Source organism: Penicillium cataractarum (assembly GCF_028827025.1).
Source record: "Penicillium cataractarum strain IBT 29864 chromosome Unknown utg000002l, whole genome shotgun sequence".
NCBI lineage: Eukaryota > Fungi > Ascomycota > Eurotiomycetes > Eurotiales > Aspergillaceae > Penicillium > Penicillium cataractarum.
This window is the reverse complement of record NW_026622738.1, coordinates 5,608,687-5,622,524: the sequence shown is the minus strand read 5'-3', so window position 1 is coordinate 5,622,524 and position 13,838 is coordinate 5,608,687. Positions and strand designations below refer to the sequence as shown.

At 51.7% G+C, this 13,838-nt stretch overlaps 5 protein-coding genes across 5 annotated transcripts; 2 read left to right on the top strand and 3 right to left on the bottom strand.

Moving 5' to 3' along the window:
* Positions 1–837: 837 nt before the first annotated feature.
* Positions 838–2,228, bottom strand: N7496_004068 (cAMP-dependent protein kinase; the record flags this gene model as incomplete). The annotated part of the gene is made up of 4 exons (XM_056696999.1): positions 838–1,557; positions 1,629–1,753; positions 1,816–1,905; positions 1,976–2,228. The coding sequence occupies 4 exons, from the start codon at positions 2,226–2,228 to the stop codon at positions 838–840; spliced, it is 1,188 nt and encodes a 395-aa protein (XP_056559211.1).
* A 600-nt stretch (positions 2,229–2,828) lies between these two features.
* Positions 2,829–3,793, bottom strand: N7496_004067 (V-type proton ATPase proteolipid subunit; the record flags this gene model as incomplete). Its single annotated transcript, XM_056696998.1, has 8 exons — positions 2,829–2,865; positions 2,929–3,014; positions 3,077–3,161; positions 3,229–3,335; positions 3,437–3,519; positions 3,589–3,616; positions 3,664–3,681; positions 3,746–3,793. 8 exons carry the CDS (start codon positions 3,791–3,793, stop codon positions 2,829–2,831), a joined length of 492 nt encoding a protein of 163 aa, XP_056559210.1.
* An 865-nt stretch (positions 3,794–4,658) lies between these two features.
* Positions 4,659–8,402, top strand: rom2 (putative Rho guanyl nucleotide exchange factor (Rom2); the record flags this gene model as incomplete). The annotated part of the gene is given in 3 exon segments (XM_056696997.1): positions 4,659–5,093; positions 5,108–7,391; positions 7,459–8,402. The coding sequence occupies 3 exon segments, from the start codon at positions 4,659–4,661 to the stop codon at positions 8,400–8,402; spliced, it is 3,663 nt and encodes a 1,220-aa protein (XP_056559209.1).
* Positions 8,403–10,077: 1,675 nt separating this feature from the next.
* aspA (uncharacterized protein) lies at positions 10,078–11,625 on the bottom strand (the record flags this gene model as incomplete). The annotated part of the gene is made up of 6 exons (XM_056696996.1): positions 11,575–11,625; positions 11,396–11,471; positions 11,211–11,327; positions 11,054–11,145; positions 10,382–11,013; positions 10,078–10,318 (listed from the first exon to the last, which is right to left on the bottom strand). The coding sequence occupies exons 1-6, from the start codon at positions 11,593–11,595 to the stop codon at positions 10,078–10,080; spliced, it is 1,179 nt and encodes a 392-aa protein (XP_056559208.1). The 5' UTR covers positions 11,596–11,625.
* A 696-nt stretch (positions 11,626–12,321) lies between these two features.
* On the top strand, positions 12,322–13,714 carry N7496_004064 (phosphatidylinositol-3,5-bisphosphate binding protein HSV2; the record flags this gene model as incomplete). The annotated part of the gene is made up of 4 exons (XM_056696995.1): positions 12,322–12,553; positions 12,622–12,719; positions 12,782–13,156; positions 13,190–13,714. 4 exons carry the CDS (start codon positions 12,322–12,324, stop codon positions 13,712–13,714), a joined length of 1,230 nt encoding a protein of 409 aa, XP_056559207.1.
* Between the last annotated feature and the right edge of the window lie 124 nt (positions 13,715–13,838).

Genomic DNA, 13,838 nt, shown 5'->3' with positions numbered 1-13,838 from the left:
CCCATAATTGTCTTCTTGTGATATACACTTTTTACCTGCAATTTTTAGATGATAGCAGCGCTAGCTTTATTAAAATGATAGACGGGGCGAATTTTGCTCTTTTGGACTCTTCAGTCCTCGATTCAAACGCGAAAGTCGTCTCATGAGCGTGCACTAGTTAGGTTTCTCAGCTAAATTTGGACTACGTTCGGAAAGTAACCCTTATTCGTAAAAGAGATAAAGACTTTATTCATGAGATAAGTATGTACTAGCTAATTCGCGATCATGATGAGGTTCAAGGCCACCAACCGCTATATGTACTGACTGATTCAAAGCATGACATAAACCGCCACGTTGAAATACATTACAAAGTGATGAATACGAAATTCAGTCATCAGGTGCATGCATCCTCCACTAATGTAGAGTGTCGAAAAGGATTTGCAATGAAGATGGATCAAAGGTTATGGGTGGTTATGGGATGAGAGGAAGTGAGCGTCGACGTCAGACGAGTAGCCCCCAGCCCGTCCGGGGAAGGTGCTGGACTCAAGGTGAGACGGGCTTGGGGGCCTTGATTATGAGACCAGTTTGCTGCGATGTGAGCGGGAGCAAAGAAAGTCAGATAAGAAGGGCCGCCCGAGTTGGGGCCAACGGGTGGGAGCTGAACTCGGAACACATGTTGCAAGTTTCCCGTGTCTCTGTCGTGATGACCTTCGAAGTGAAGAGAGAAAGATAAAGCCCGGGAACAGCCCAAGAGATGATAGGCCCTCTCTTTTCTGACGAGAACCTAATTCTCGGCATCGGGATTCCGCATCGAAGGGCTAGGCGGTTGTTGAAACGTATCTTTGAAGGTACAGCCTCTCAGAAATCATTGAAAAGAGGCTCATATTTCTTCTTCAAGTCATCGGTATACAAGTTCTGATTGCGGTTGTCGGAGTCCGGGTATTCCTCAAAATTCCCGGTGTCCGCCGGATGTGATACTCGGGGAATGATCGGGCCTTTGACCCGTCGGTAGAACAAATCATCCCAGGCCACATCTTGGAAGAATGGGTGAGACTTGACTCGAGCAGAGCCGCCGGAAATGTGACCCAAACGTTCTGACGGGTTGGTTTTGCAGAGTAGCGAGACAATGTTCTGCGCTGCCGCGGGCATGTTAGGTGGGAAGCGCAGTCGTCCTTCGACGATCTGCTCATAGATACGCATGGGATTCTGATCCCAGAATGGGGGCTGTCCGACAAGGAATTCATAAATCAGAATACCGAGTGCCCACCAATCGACGGCGAGACCGTGGCCGCTGTTGTGAATGACTTCTGGAGCAAGGTATTCGGGAGTACCACAGAGAGTATAAGTCTCGCGGTTGTCGACCTGCTTTGCAAATCCAAAATCGACAAGTTTGATATGGCCGTCGGCGTCGAGGAGGATGTTCTCCGGTTTAAGATCGCGATAGGCTACCCCCTGTATATCGTGCAGATACTCGATGGTCATTGTGATCTCCGCCGCGTAGAACCTCGAAGTCTCTTCGTTGAAGCGTCGCGCTCGCCGGAGATAAGTGAAGATCTCTCCCCCAGGGCAAAAGTCCAACTGCGATCAGGTTAGCGTCCCGCAGGAACCCGAGACAAAGAAGTCCACGAGGGAGCCCAGTCAACCCATACCAACATATAGAGATTCTGTTCGTCCGAGAAGGATGCGACTAGAGTTGTAATGAAAGGATGTCCGATAACGGCCGCGAGGGTCTTGCGTTCATTGCGCACGTGTTCGACCTGCTTCAGCTTGATCACTGTTTGACGATAAGCGGTGATGATTAGCCTTTGGCTGTCTGCATGTCGGGGGTCCATGTACCATCGGCCTTGCGCAATATCTTCAGCGCATATACTTTACTCTTGTCCGTCTCATCCTTCAGTCGCGTAAGCCATACTCGTGCGAAAGTGCCTGTAGATCCCAAAGAGAACTTGTCAGACTCGATAGGTTTGGACAAGCACGCGCGCCAAAGCATTCTCACCGGTTCCTAGCGTCTTTATCAACACGAAATCATTCACGTGTAAGCTCCTCGAGGAGATGCATAGTTGTTTATCGTCTCGGCGCTCGTTAATGAGGAAGGGGTTCGTAGATCGTTGCGGAGACCGACGGATGGAGTGGATGAGGTGCTTCTCCTTCTCGTGGATGTCGTTGGAGCGCATGTTCTGGTTTCTGGAAGCGGAAGAGCTGCCCTGCACCTCAGTTGGTGCCGAATGTTCGACAGTTCCGGTCGCCATTGGTAGGGCAAGAGATCATGTCTCTCGCTGCGGCGTGTGGCAGAGGGAAAAAAAAGTGAATAAAGCGCCCACCCGGTTAGCGCGCCACCAATCGCGTCGGCACCCCAGCTCGATTCCGAGGGATTTCAGGTCGAAACAAGAAACATTTGCAAGTCAAGAATCCCCAACGGCAGAATGGGGGGGTTAGGATGTTTAGCGCGGGGCAGAGAGTTGCGAAGGGAAGGTCTGCCAGCTCTGACGTATCTTATGGGGGCGGGGCTGAACGGGCTGGACGGATTAGGGGGGGATTACGGTGATAAATCGGAATCATCATTGGCCTACGCCTGATTTCATTCAACCGGAATCTATATGCGAACAGGACCCCTTATAATACACCCCGAGAATATCAAAAAGAAATAAAGTCCACGCAATTCAGATGACAGCTGGCCGGGATCTGGATCGACTCATGAGACACGACAGGCGCTGGCGCTGGCGCTGGCGCATCTGGCGCGAACGGTGTCGGGACGATCAGACGGGAAGGATTTGGCTCAAAATAACGAGGAGATATGCGCCAGAAAAGCGAGCGCATAAAGCAGAGATAAAGAGATGGGAATCACGCTTTCAAGACTTCGAGTTCAAGATCAAGCCAACAATCAAGCTAGTCGTCGTGTTAGCCTTTGGGATTCTCGGAGTCGGACTACTGCGTCCCCAAAACACTTACCCATACAGACCCAGAACTTCGCCGAAAATCAGGATCAGAATCATGCCGACGTAAACGCGTGACTGTTGCATGTATGCCCGAACACCCTAAGAACCGTATTAGAGCTGTGTATTCTCCCGTCAAGGGCTCGAGGAATTGGAATCCTTACAGCATCACCAACAATGCCAATCGTATAGCCAGCGGCGACACCGGAAAGGCCAACTGATAGACCTGCTGCAAGGTGCATAAATCCCCTGTTTCCCAAATAGTCAGCCGTCTCCGTCCATGGCCACGAGCACTTTGCCGACTTCTTGAACATACTTGTACAAGCTCTGTCTCTGAGCTGGGTTGACGTCTCCGGCGATAAGGACTGAGATGACGAGACCGTATACTGCAATGATACCGGACATGACGACGGGGATGAGCGACTGTAGAAAGCAAGCCAATTAGCCTCTCTGTATGCCACGGCCATAAGAGGGCTACCGCGTGCGCTAGCTACACCAGTTGCGCTATTCGCCTCTCATCGTACCTTCATAATCAGGTCTGGTCTGAAAGTTCCCACACCCGCAATACCGATACCCGACTTTGCGGTGCCATAAGCTGCTCCTCCGGCTGTGATGTTGTTGTCAGTTGTCAGCTATGCATTCCCAAAACCATCCGTCCACGGTGTCAGTGACGTACCCCCGAAGATCATCTTCAAGAACGAAAGCTGTTAGTATACTTGATGCAAATGTCCGAAGGTACCGATCAACTCACTGCAGCTGCAATGCCGGCCTATTCAAGGATGCTCGTTAGTCTGGACCGTCTCTCAGCGGGAGCTTTGCATCGGGCCACTCACGAAGGAGAAGAATGGGGCGAACTTGGGCGCCAAGTCACTGTCCGCCATGATGACTGTTGTGCAGTAATTCAGAAAGGGGTTTGCTGGAAAAGAGATGAGAGCTCGTCGAGGCGAGACTGAAGACGGCGCGAGCAGCTGGAAGGTGATGATTTACTGCCAGCTCCCTCCTTTGGGGGTGTTGCATGGAGGAGCACTTGGCCCACCGTAGCACATTTCCCGTGCTTCCCTCCTCGGGGAGATGACAGTACCTGACCACTCATTGAGCGGCTTCTACAGTGGGCCCTGGCCGTATATTACCAGATCTGGTCACCAGATTACCACAATACCGGGCAGCCCGTCACCTCGCCTCATCCTCGTTCCTCACTCTCCTCCCCCCTCAAGGCTAATCATTACATTTCAACATTCAACTACTCCCCCCCCCCCACCACCACCACGTCGTCCTCCTCCCCCTTCCTCTCTCCTGCAATCATTCCCTCCTCTCGACGGCTTCCACTGGAGGAATGCTGAGGGTATGATCTTGCAAGGAGCCCGGACTTTATTGCGCTCACGGCTCCTGGCGCTCTTCGGTTACGACCTCTGAACCCGCCAACTTTCCCCCCCCTCCCCCCCAGCCGTCCACCGGAGGGGAGACTGATGCCATATTGAGGACGAACTATTGCACAGAAATCATTTTTTACTACTTTCTCTTGGATCCTTTGCTCCCCGCGGGGTTGCTGCTTTCGCTCTTCCCGTTTCTTTCCATTGCCCACGATCGGATCTCGAACCGAACACTTGCGACGCCCTGAACGCTCTCTACGATCGACTCGAATACCCCCCCTTTTTTTCCCATTCGTCCTTTTTCGATCTTTGACACAGGCCCGTTCTATCTACCTGACGACTATTATCTCTCTCGCCGGTCACGAGCTTTGTGAACATGGCAGACTTGGGGGGCCAGCGTAACCGGAATTACCGGCCTTATGGCAACGGCCCTGCCCCGTCCGTGCAACGAGATGCTGTGTACAATGATATCTTTGGAAGCGCGCCTCCCCCGGGCCGCTCCCAGACAATGACATCGCAGACTCCCCAATTCTCACAGGGTCGCGCTCATACCATGTCGTCGCATGTGGCACACCCTCAATTCCAAAGACCACCTCCTCAGCCCACACGACAGCCAGTTGCAAATGGTTACGGACCTCCACCGTCCGCACCGCCCAATGGATACCCCCGGCACCACCGTCTGGACAATATCAAGCCTATAACCCAGGGGCGGCGACCATGTCATCGCAGCCGCCGCCCGCGCGACAGTACCCAGGGCCGGCGGGACGATTCCCCGCCTACCCCCGACCCCAACGTCTGGATTCTAAACCCGGTCCGCCGTCCCAGTACCCGGATCCCCGCGATCTCGGCGGCCGGCCAATGCCTCCTCCTGCCTTGAATTCCGATGCGAACAGATCACGATCGATGGCCAAACTGAGTGGTCCATCCTACCAGTCTTCCCCTGCCCCGCCGACTCCGTTCAACCACCCGTCGTCTTCCGCTTCCATCGCTCGTCAACCACCTTACTATCCCGGTGGTTCAACGATGACCCAGCTTGGGCGGCCAGTTCCCGAGAGACACCAAAATGAGCGAGCGATGTCTATGACAACATACGCGTCGGATGCCAACCATGCCCACATTGGGAGCACTGGAAGGTCCATTCCAGCTCGACGGCCCCCATCAGGCCATGAGCAATCAACACCACCGCAAAGATTTGACTCTATGCCAGCCAATGTTGCCGACGCATACGCTAGCAGACCTCGCCCTCCCAGCGATGCTTCGACCCGATCCCGCACAATGTCCATGGCATCGACTATTATCCCGGATCGAACGATGACCATGCAGAGTCAGGCTACACAGGGTTCGAACGGCCAAACCACTCTCGTTTCCAGGGACTCCCACCGTCGAGTTCCCGTGGTCTACCCAGCTCTACTATCGCGGGTTGCCGATGTGTTTCGGGAGAAGATCTCGCTTGGTGAGCGACAGAAGAACGGCTTGTCATACCAGAACGCTTTCTCAGGCACTGATGCTGTGGACTTGATTGCAAATATTATTCGGACGAATGATCGAAACTTGGCTCTCCTTCTGGGCCGTGCATTGGATGCCCAGAAGTTCTTCCATGATGTCACTTACGACCATCGCCTTCGAGATGCTCCCGGGGAGGTCTATCAGTTCAAGGAGACTCTGACCGAAGATAGGACCATCGGTACAGAAGTCAATGGTGTGTTCACCCTCCTGACTGAATGTTATTCGCCTACCTGCACCCGAGATAGCCTCTGCTACTCCATTGCTTGTCCCCGGCGCTTAGAGCAACAGGCCCGATTGAATCTGAAGCCTCAGCCGATTCTCAGAACTTCGGGGTCTAAGGGCAGCCTACACATTGATGATGACGATGACAATGACAACCAAAAGCTGTGGATCAATATGGTTCCGAAGGAAGTTTCTGAGAATGTCGATGACCACGAGAAGAAGCGGCAGGAAATCATCTTCGAGATCATGTACACGGAACGGGATTTCGTCAAGGATTTGGAATACCTACGTGATTTCTGGATGCGACCATTGCGCGCGGCTGGCACTAACACTAATTCTCCGATTCCTGAACACAGGCGGGAAAAGTTCATTCGGACCGTGTTTGGAAATTGCTTGGAGGTTTTGAAGGTCAACAGCGCCCTTTGCGAAGCTCTGAATGCCCGTCAAAAGGAGAGCCACGTTGTCAAGACGGTTGGTGATATTTTCCTTCAGCACGTACCCCGCTTCGATCCTTTCATCAAGTACGGTGCCAACCAGCTCTACGGTAAATTCGAGTTTGAGAAGGAGAAGGGGTCAAATCCGGGCTTTGCCAAATTTGTGGAGGACACCGAGCGTCTCAAGGAGTCCCGAAAGCTTGAACTGAATGGTTACCTTACCAAGCCCACCACTCGTCTTGCTCGATACCCATTGCTTCTCGAGTCTGTACTCAAAAATACGGCGGATGATAATCCTGACAAGGAGGACATCCCCAAGGCTGTGAAACTCATCAAGAGTTTCCTCTCGCGCGTCAATACTGAGAGTGGCAAGGCAGAGAACCACTTCAACTTGGTGCAGCTGAACAATCAATTGAAGTTCAACCCCGGTGATTACGTGGACTTGAAGCTCACCGAGGAGAACCGCCAGATGCTCACTAAAATGGCGTTCAAGAAGACCACCGGAGAAAGCTCGGAGGTAACTGCTTATCTTTTCGATCACGCAGTGCTTCTTGTTCGTATCAAGGTTGTGAACAAGCGAGAAGAGTACCGTGTATACAAGAAGCCTATCCCTCTTGAGCTCTTGGTCATCGCTCAAATGGACGAGGTCATTCCTCGCTTGGGAATTTCCAAACGGCCATCATCGAACCTTTTGTCCAACAAAGTCGCTCCTAACCCTCCCCCTACCAAAGACGGACAGCTCCCGATTACGTTCCGCCATCTGGGCAAAGGCGGCTACGAGCAGACTCTTTATGCAACATCTCCAACCCAGCGACGGAAGTTCATCGAAATGGTCGAGGAGCAACAACGAAAGTTGTGGGAACGAAACAGCAACTTCTACAATAAGACGGTTCTGTCTGAGAACTTTTTCTCTGCCATCAACCGTGTCAATTGCTGTGTTCCAGTTGGTAAGTTCACCCCATTATGCACTGGATTTAGTTTTCTTGAATTTAACTGACGTTGTTGACTTTTCAGATGGAGGACGCAAGTTGGTTTACGGAACTGACAGCGGCATCTACCTGTCAGAACGCTGGCCCAAGGATAAGAACGCAAAGCCCAGGAAGGTTCTGGAGGCCAGCCAGGTCACCCAGATTGATACTTTGGAAGAATATCAATTGCTCCTGGTCTTGGCAAACAAGACCCTCCAGTCTTACCCCTTGGATGCTCTTGAGATAGGAGAGGGTCAAAATACCCTGGCGAAACGCCCGAAGAAGATTCAAGGTCATGCAAACTTCTTCAAGGCCGGAATTGGTCTTGGTCGTCACCTTGTCTGCTCGGTTAAAACATCCGCACTGTCGAGTACCATCAAGGTTTACGAGCCGATGGACAATTTGGCCAAGGGCAAGAAGAAGTCTGCTGTCAGCAAGATGTTCCAGAGTGGGCAGGATACTCTTAAGCCCTTCAAGGAATACTACATTCCTGCTGAATCTTCTTCGATCCACTTCCTGCGGTCTACTCTGTGTGTTGGCTGTGCTCGTGGCTTTGAGGTCGTCAGTCTTGAAACAACCGAGACACAATCGCTCTTGGACCAGGCTGATACATCACTGGACTTCGTCGCCCGCAAGGAAAACGTCAAGCCCATCCACATCGAGCGTATGAACGGCGAGTTCCTGTTGAACTACAGTGACTTCTCGTTCTTCGTCAACCGCAACGGCTGGCGGGCTCGTCCAGACTGGAGGATCTCTTGGGAGGGTAATCCGACCGCCTTTGCATTGTCCTACCCTTACATCCTGGCATTCGAGCCCAACTTTATCGAAATTCGCCATGTTGAGACAAGCGAGCTGATTCACATCATGACCGGCAAGAACATCCGTATGCTGCATTCTTCGACTCGCGAGATTATCTACGCTTATGAGGATGAGAATGGCGAGGATGTGGTTGCCAGCTTGGATTTCTGGAACAAGCCACAACAGATTTAGCCTTGGCTGGTTATATAACCACATTTGCATGAGCCTTGCTGTCTCCATCCACTTGCTTCGGCATAATGCCTTTCTAGATACTCCGTCTCTCCAGTTCCAATTGCTTTTGCGCCATTCTTTCACGGCTGGTTCGCCGAGAGATTAGGGTACCAACGAATACAAAGCGCTTCTGTGTGTTGCATAGTCTCCAGGCTCTCCTCTAGCCTCGAGGCTTATTTGTGCCCAGCATCATCATTTTTATACCAGTGTGACGTCTTGGACGTCCTCGCCTTTCACCCCCTCCCTTTCGCCATCTCTTCCATCTCCTCCCAATCTCCCTCCCTCTTCTCACCCTGAAGACCTCAAACCCCCCGCATCTCGTTTCTTTGTCCGTCCGTGTGTACAATGGAAGCGCAAAATACCACTTCTTGCGTGTCTGCCCGACTGTTCTTTTGCTCGTCGCCCCGTTCGTCGTTGCATCTTTTCGAGTTGCCTTACTTTCTCCTTAAAAATTTTATTGGACTTTTATTATTTTCTTCCTCCCTCTCTCTCTTCTTTACCTCTTCTTGGGTTGTGCCTCCGCATGGCCTGCGAAGTGATGATCATGTCTTTGGATCTTCTAGCTTTTTTCCCCCTACTTCTTTGGTATTATTTACTTGTACTGTTTTCGAGGTATCTTCATATTTTTCAAATGGATGCCGTTGATATGAAGGCTTTGACCTTTTTCATCTGTAGTTTCGTGAGATATATCGTCGCTACCTTAGGTGGGTCCACTTCAATTCATCCTATTAGGAAATATCTTGCAGCCCAGGTGGTCCCTGCAAGGGCTAAACATTAGTCGAAACTAGAGATAGTGACAGGACAACTTGTGCTGCCTGCCTATATAGAAGCCAGACACATGGATCCTGCCACCTACTTCGGTAGTATCTACGGATGCTCCGAATTTCTAAGCAAACCATGTACCAAAAGAACAAGAGGCCAAGATACTTTTTCTTCCTGATTTACTATCGAGCTAGGAAGACAGCGAAAAAAATAGGATAGACACAAGACATGACCAAAAACACAAAACAACAAAAGAGAAGAGGGAATCTTGCTGCGCTGCGGACTTTGGACAAGGTGCCAGGGAGGAAACGGAAACAAGAGAGGAAAAGCCGGAGAGGGGGATCGATCAAGATAGGAGGGAGTGGGACAGGGGGGAATAAGAAAAAAAAAACAACAGGATATGCAGGAAATAGAAGCCCCCGAAGAAGTGGACGATTAAAACACTGGGAAAACGAAATGAGAAAAGGACCGTTCTTATGTCTCTGTTTCCCGGGTTGAGGGACGAGATAAGAGCCATCGGGTAGGAGGTTGAGATGGAGGGAGCAATTGATAGCAAGATCTTCCATCTCAATAATTTGGCATGCGCTCTTTTTGCCTCCTTCAACCGAAGCAAGAAATGGAGAAATTAGGTGCCCGTCGTCGAATAACCAGAAGGTTGCATTCTATGTTGGGAATCTTGTCCATCTCCGTAGAGACACCGGGTAAGAAATAGCAAGAAAAGAAGAAAAAAAAGCTATTAACGTGAATAAACAGTCAATATTATCCCCATAAACAGAAACCAACTTCGTGCCACGAAGTCCATGAGTTGGCACAAACGGTATCACTTTGCGAACCGGCGCCCCGCTGAATGAGCCGCATCGACGACAGAGTAAATCTAAGCCTCCCCATTGGCGGCTTCGCTGACATTGTGCTGGCTGGCCTCGCGCGCCATGCGAGCCTCGATCTCTCTGAGCTGGCTCTCGCGAGCCAACAGCTCCTGTCGCTTCTCGGCAATCTCGCGCTGCACCTTCAGCTCGATCTCGCGCAGCTTCTCCTCCTCGCGGCGGAGCTGCTCCTCCTTGAGACGGACGGACTGGGAGGCAAGGTCCTCGGGGTTCATAGAAGAGTCGATGCCACTGTTTGATGAATTAGTATCGATGATCATTTGACAGGGGGACGTTTCCACAGAAAAGACATACGAAACAGCACCGTCCACGCTCTTGCTGAGCTTCTCGGTACGGTAGTTCTCGTAGAGGAAGTCGTGAGTGATTTCCTTCAGATCAGCCAAGTGGCTGTGGAGGAGGGCGCTGCGAATGGCCAGGAAGTCGGAGTGCCGGGGGTTCTCAACCTCGACCACACCCCATGGGTACTGTCGGGCGCGCACTTTCCGGTTATCAATCTCAACAAAGTCCTCGGAGCCAACGATGGCGAAAGGCATCAGTCCACGGAGCTCGGCGTTCTCCTCAACAGTGTCCTCATCATCCTCCTCAATGTCGTAGGGGAAGTTGTAGACGGGGATGCGGTAGTGTTCAATGTCCTCCATGATCAACTTCTTGGACTCGGCCAATTCTGCGGGGGTGAGGGAGTCGGCCTTGCCAATGACGGGAATGACGTTGACACGGGGGGAAAGGCGCTTCATCAATTCGATATCGAGTTCGCGGAGACCGTGGCCGGTAGGTGTGATGAAGTAGAGCAACACGTGCACACGGTTGTCCCTGAAACGGGGGTTACGCTTAATGCGGGACTCCTCTGCAAGAATATCATCGTATTGACGCTCGAGGTATCCAACAATCTCGCCGAAGCTGTGAGGGGGTGTTAGCAAGAGGGGAGGCTTGAGGGTTCGGACAGGATGCGGGTTGCGGAGTGTGAACATGCCTCGCCTCGTTGTCAATCTGGTCACCGAATCCGGGGGTATCAACGATGGTTAGGGAGATGCGGGTGCCTTCCTCGTCCAGCTCGAGCTCTGCGGTGATCCGAAAAGTCAGCATTGGTTCCCGTTGACTGCTCAGCGGAGAGGTTCTCACTCACCAACAGTGACGGGCTTGATGCGAACGCCCTCCTCGATGTGGGCATGCTCTGCATCATCGGCCTCCTTGCCCTCCAGCACCTTCTTTCCGCAGAGAGTGTTGACGAAGGTTGTGCGACCTGATTTGAAAGATGATTAGTTAGCAATTGGCCAGACCACGGGGGGAGGTTTCCATCGTCGGCCATACCAGTTCCGCTAGCACCGCACACCATCAAACAGAACTGAATTCCCTTCTTGACATTCTTCTTGCGGCGAATCTTCATCTACCCACATGGGGGTCTAGAGTCAGCTCGAGTGATCTTTTTTTTTCTTTCGGAAAGTATGGGGCAAGAGCTGGGGGGAGAGGAATAAAAGGGGAAAACATACCGCGTTGAGAGCCGACGACATGGTGGGCTAGGTGTGGAAAGGAAAGGGGAGACGATGCAGGAGAAAAGAAATTGCCTTGCAGCAAGGGAATTCACAAAGAAGAGGGTGAGGATGAAACTCTCCTGAGGTTCGATTTGGACGGAGAAGTAGTAGTGGTTCAGTAGTAGGGGGGGGATGTGAGGAAAGACAGTTCGTGTTTCCCCCTTTCCCTCTGCCGCGGGCCAATCACGGGACGCTCCTCTTCTCCAGCTTGGCTGGCGACCAGACCAGATAGAAACTCCACAACGGGCCCAATGGCTTTTAAATTGGTGATAGCTACAGAGTGACTACTTTATGAGATACTTCCTGACCTTTCTATGATCTTGATATTTACAATCTTCTCATTCTGGCTATAGAGGACTCCATTACTAGCACTCAGGGGCTACAAACATAGTGGGTCGCTCCTGACCACCGGAGGGATTACATAATCCATGAATTCAGGCACCCAGGCACTCAAGCGTGGATCCCAGCCCAGAGCTTCTCCCGCGCCCGCATTTTGCTCTTCTTATCGCAGATCCGCCCTTTGCGACATGCGGATCTGCGCCACTCTGCAGAGCTCGACTTCTCTACACATGTTGACAGCTGCTGATTGAAACACTCGATACAGCTACTCTCATCTCCAAACAATCGAACTGCATCCTGCAACCTTCCTCATCCCAGATCAATCCCCCGGTCCAAGCTTGGTGACCCACGTCATGGTCTGCAACTATGAACACCCGCCAAGTTATTGACGAGTCTATTGGGCCGTATTCGCTGTCTGCGGCCTTCAACAGTGACAGCAGCTGTTTCTCAGTGGGCTTGAACTCTGGATTTTGTGGTAAGCGTTCGTGCGCGCAGCTTGACGAGGCTGTCGAGGAGCTTCAAACAATGCAGCCGAGGCTAAGAAAGGGTTATTGTTCAGTGTTCAATGCGAATCCGTGCGAGCTCAAGGTTTCTCGAGGTGAGTTTGATTACTCTCATACGTTGATGGAAGCTCTTTTCAACTAACGAATATTACTCGATCACTAGATTTCAATGCAGGAATCGGCCTGGTTGAAATGCTTGGCCAGTCAAACTATCTTGCGATTGTCGGTGGAGGACGAAACCCCAAATTTCCCCAGAACAAAGTACGCGCAACCCTCACCTTTCATTCAAATTCTGAACTAGTACTCACAAGATTCCCATTCAGCTCGTTATCTGGGACGACGCAAAGCAAAAAGCCGCCATAACCCTCGAATTCCGCACCTCCGTCCTCGGTGTTCGCCTCTCCAAGTCCAGGATCGTGGTTGCGCTCTTGAACAGCATCCATGTATTTGCATTCTCGACACCTCCACAAAAACTATCTGTATTCGAGACTTCAGATAACCCGCTGGGACTGGCCTGTCTGGGCCAGAAGCTGCTTGCTTTCCCAGGCCGGTCCCCGGGACAGGTGCAAGTCGTCGAGCTGGAGACGGGCAATATCACCATTATACCAGCACATAGCTCTCCCTTGCGCGCCATGACACTGAGCCCTGACGGGGAAGTGCTTGCAACTGCCAGCGAAGCTGTGAGGATCTCACTGGCGGTAACTGATTTCTACATTACTAACACTCTGCAGGGAACGTTGATCCGTGTGTTTTCTACAGGGAATTGCACCAAGCTGGCAGAGCTGCGCCGAGGTGTGGACCATGCGGTAATATTCTCTCTTTCATTCTCTCCATCCAATACCCTTCTAGCAGTAACTTCCGACAAATCAACACTCCACATCTTCGATATACCCCACCCTCACCTCGCCCACCGGAGCCAGTCGCCCACTTCTGCAACTGAGGAGGGGACGAATCAGAAATGGGGCATCTTAGGCAGACTACCTCTGCTACCGCGAGTATTCTCCGATGTATACTCTTTTGCCAGTGCGCATTTTGAGATTGGGGATGAGGCAACGCCAGGGTCACCGTATGCGACGCCCATGGGCACATCGATGGGGCGCCCTCCCAAAGGTGTCATTGGGTGGATGGATAATCGGACTCTTTTGGTGATTGGATCTGGCCAGGATGGGCGTTGGGAGAAGTTCATTCTGCGGGATGGTGATGATGGAAAGCGATACTGCATGCGCGACGGTTGGAAACGATATCTGGGGGGCTGAACATGCCCAAGAATCCCATGCTGTGAATATATTCGACCAATTTGGCGCACACAGAGGTATAAGATCAAGGTCGGAAGTCTTGAGGTTTTGGTACCGCTGCTGGGCGGTGGTTTGGCCTGTCCGA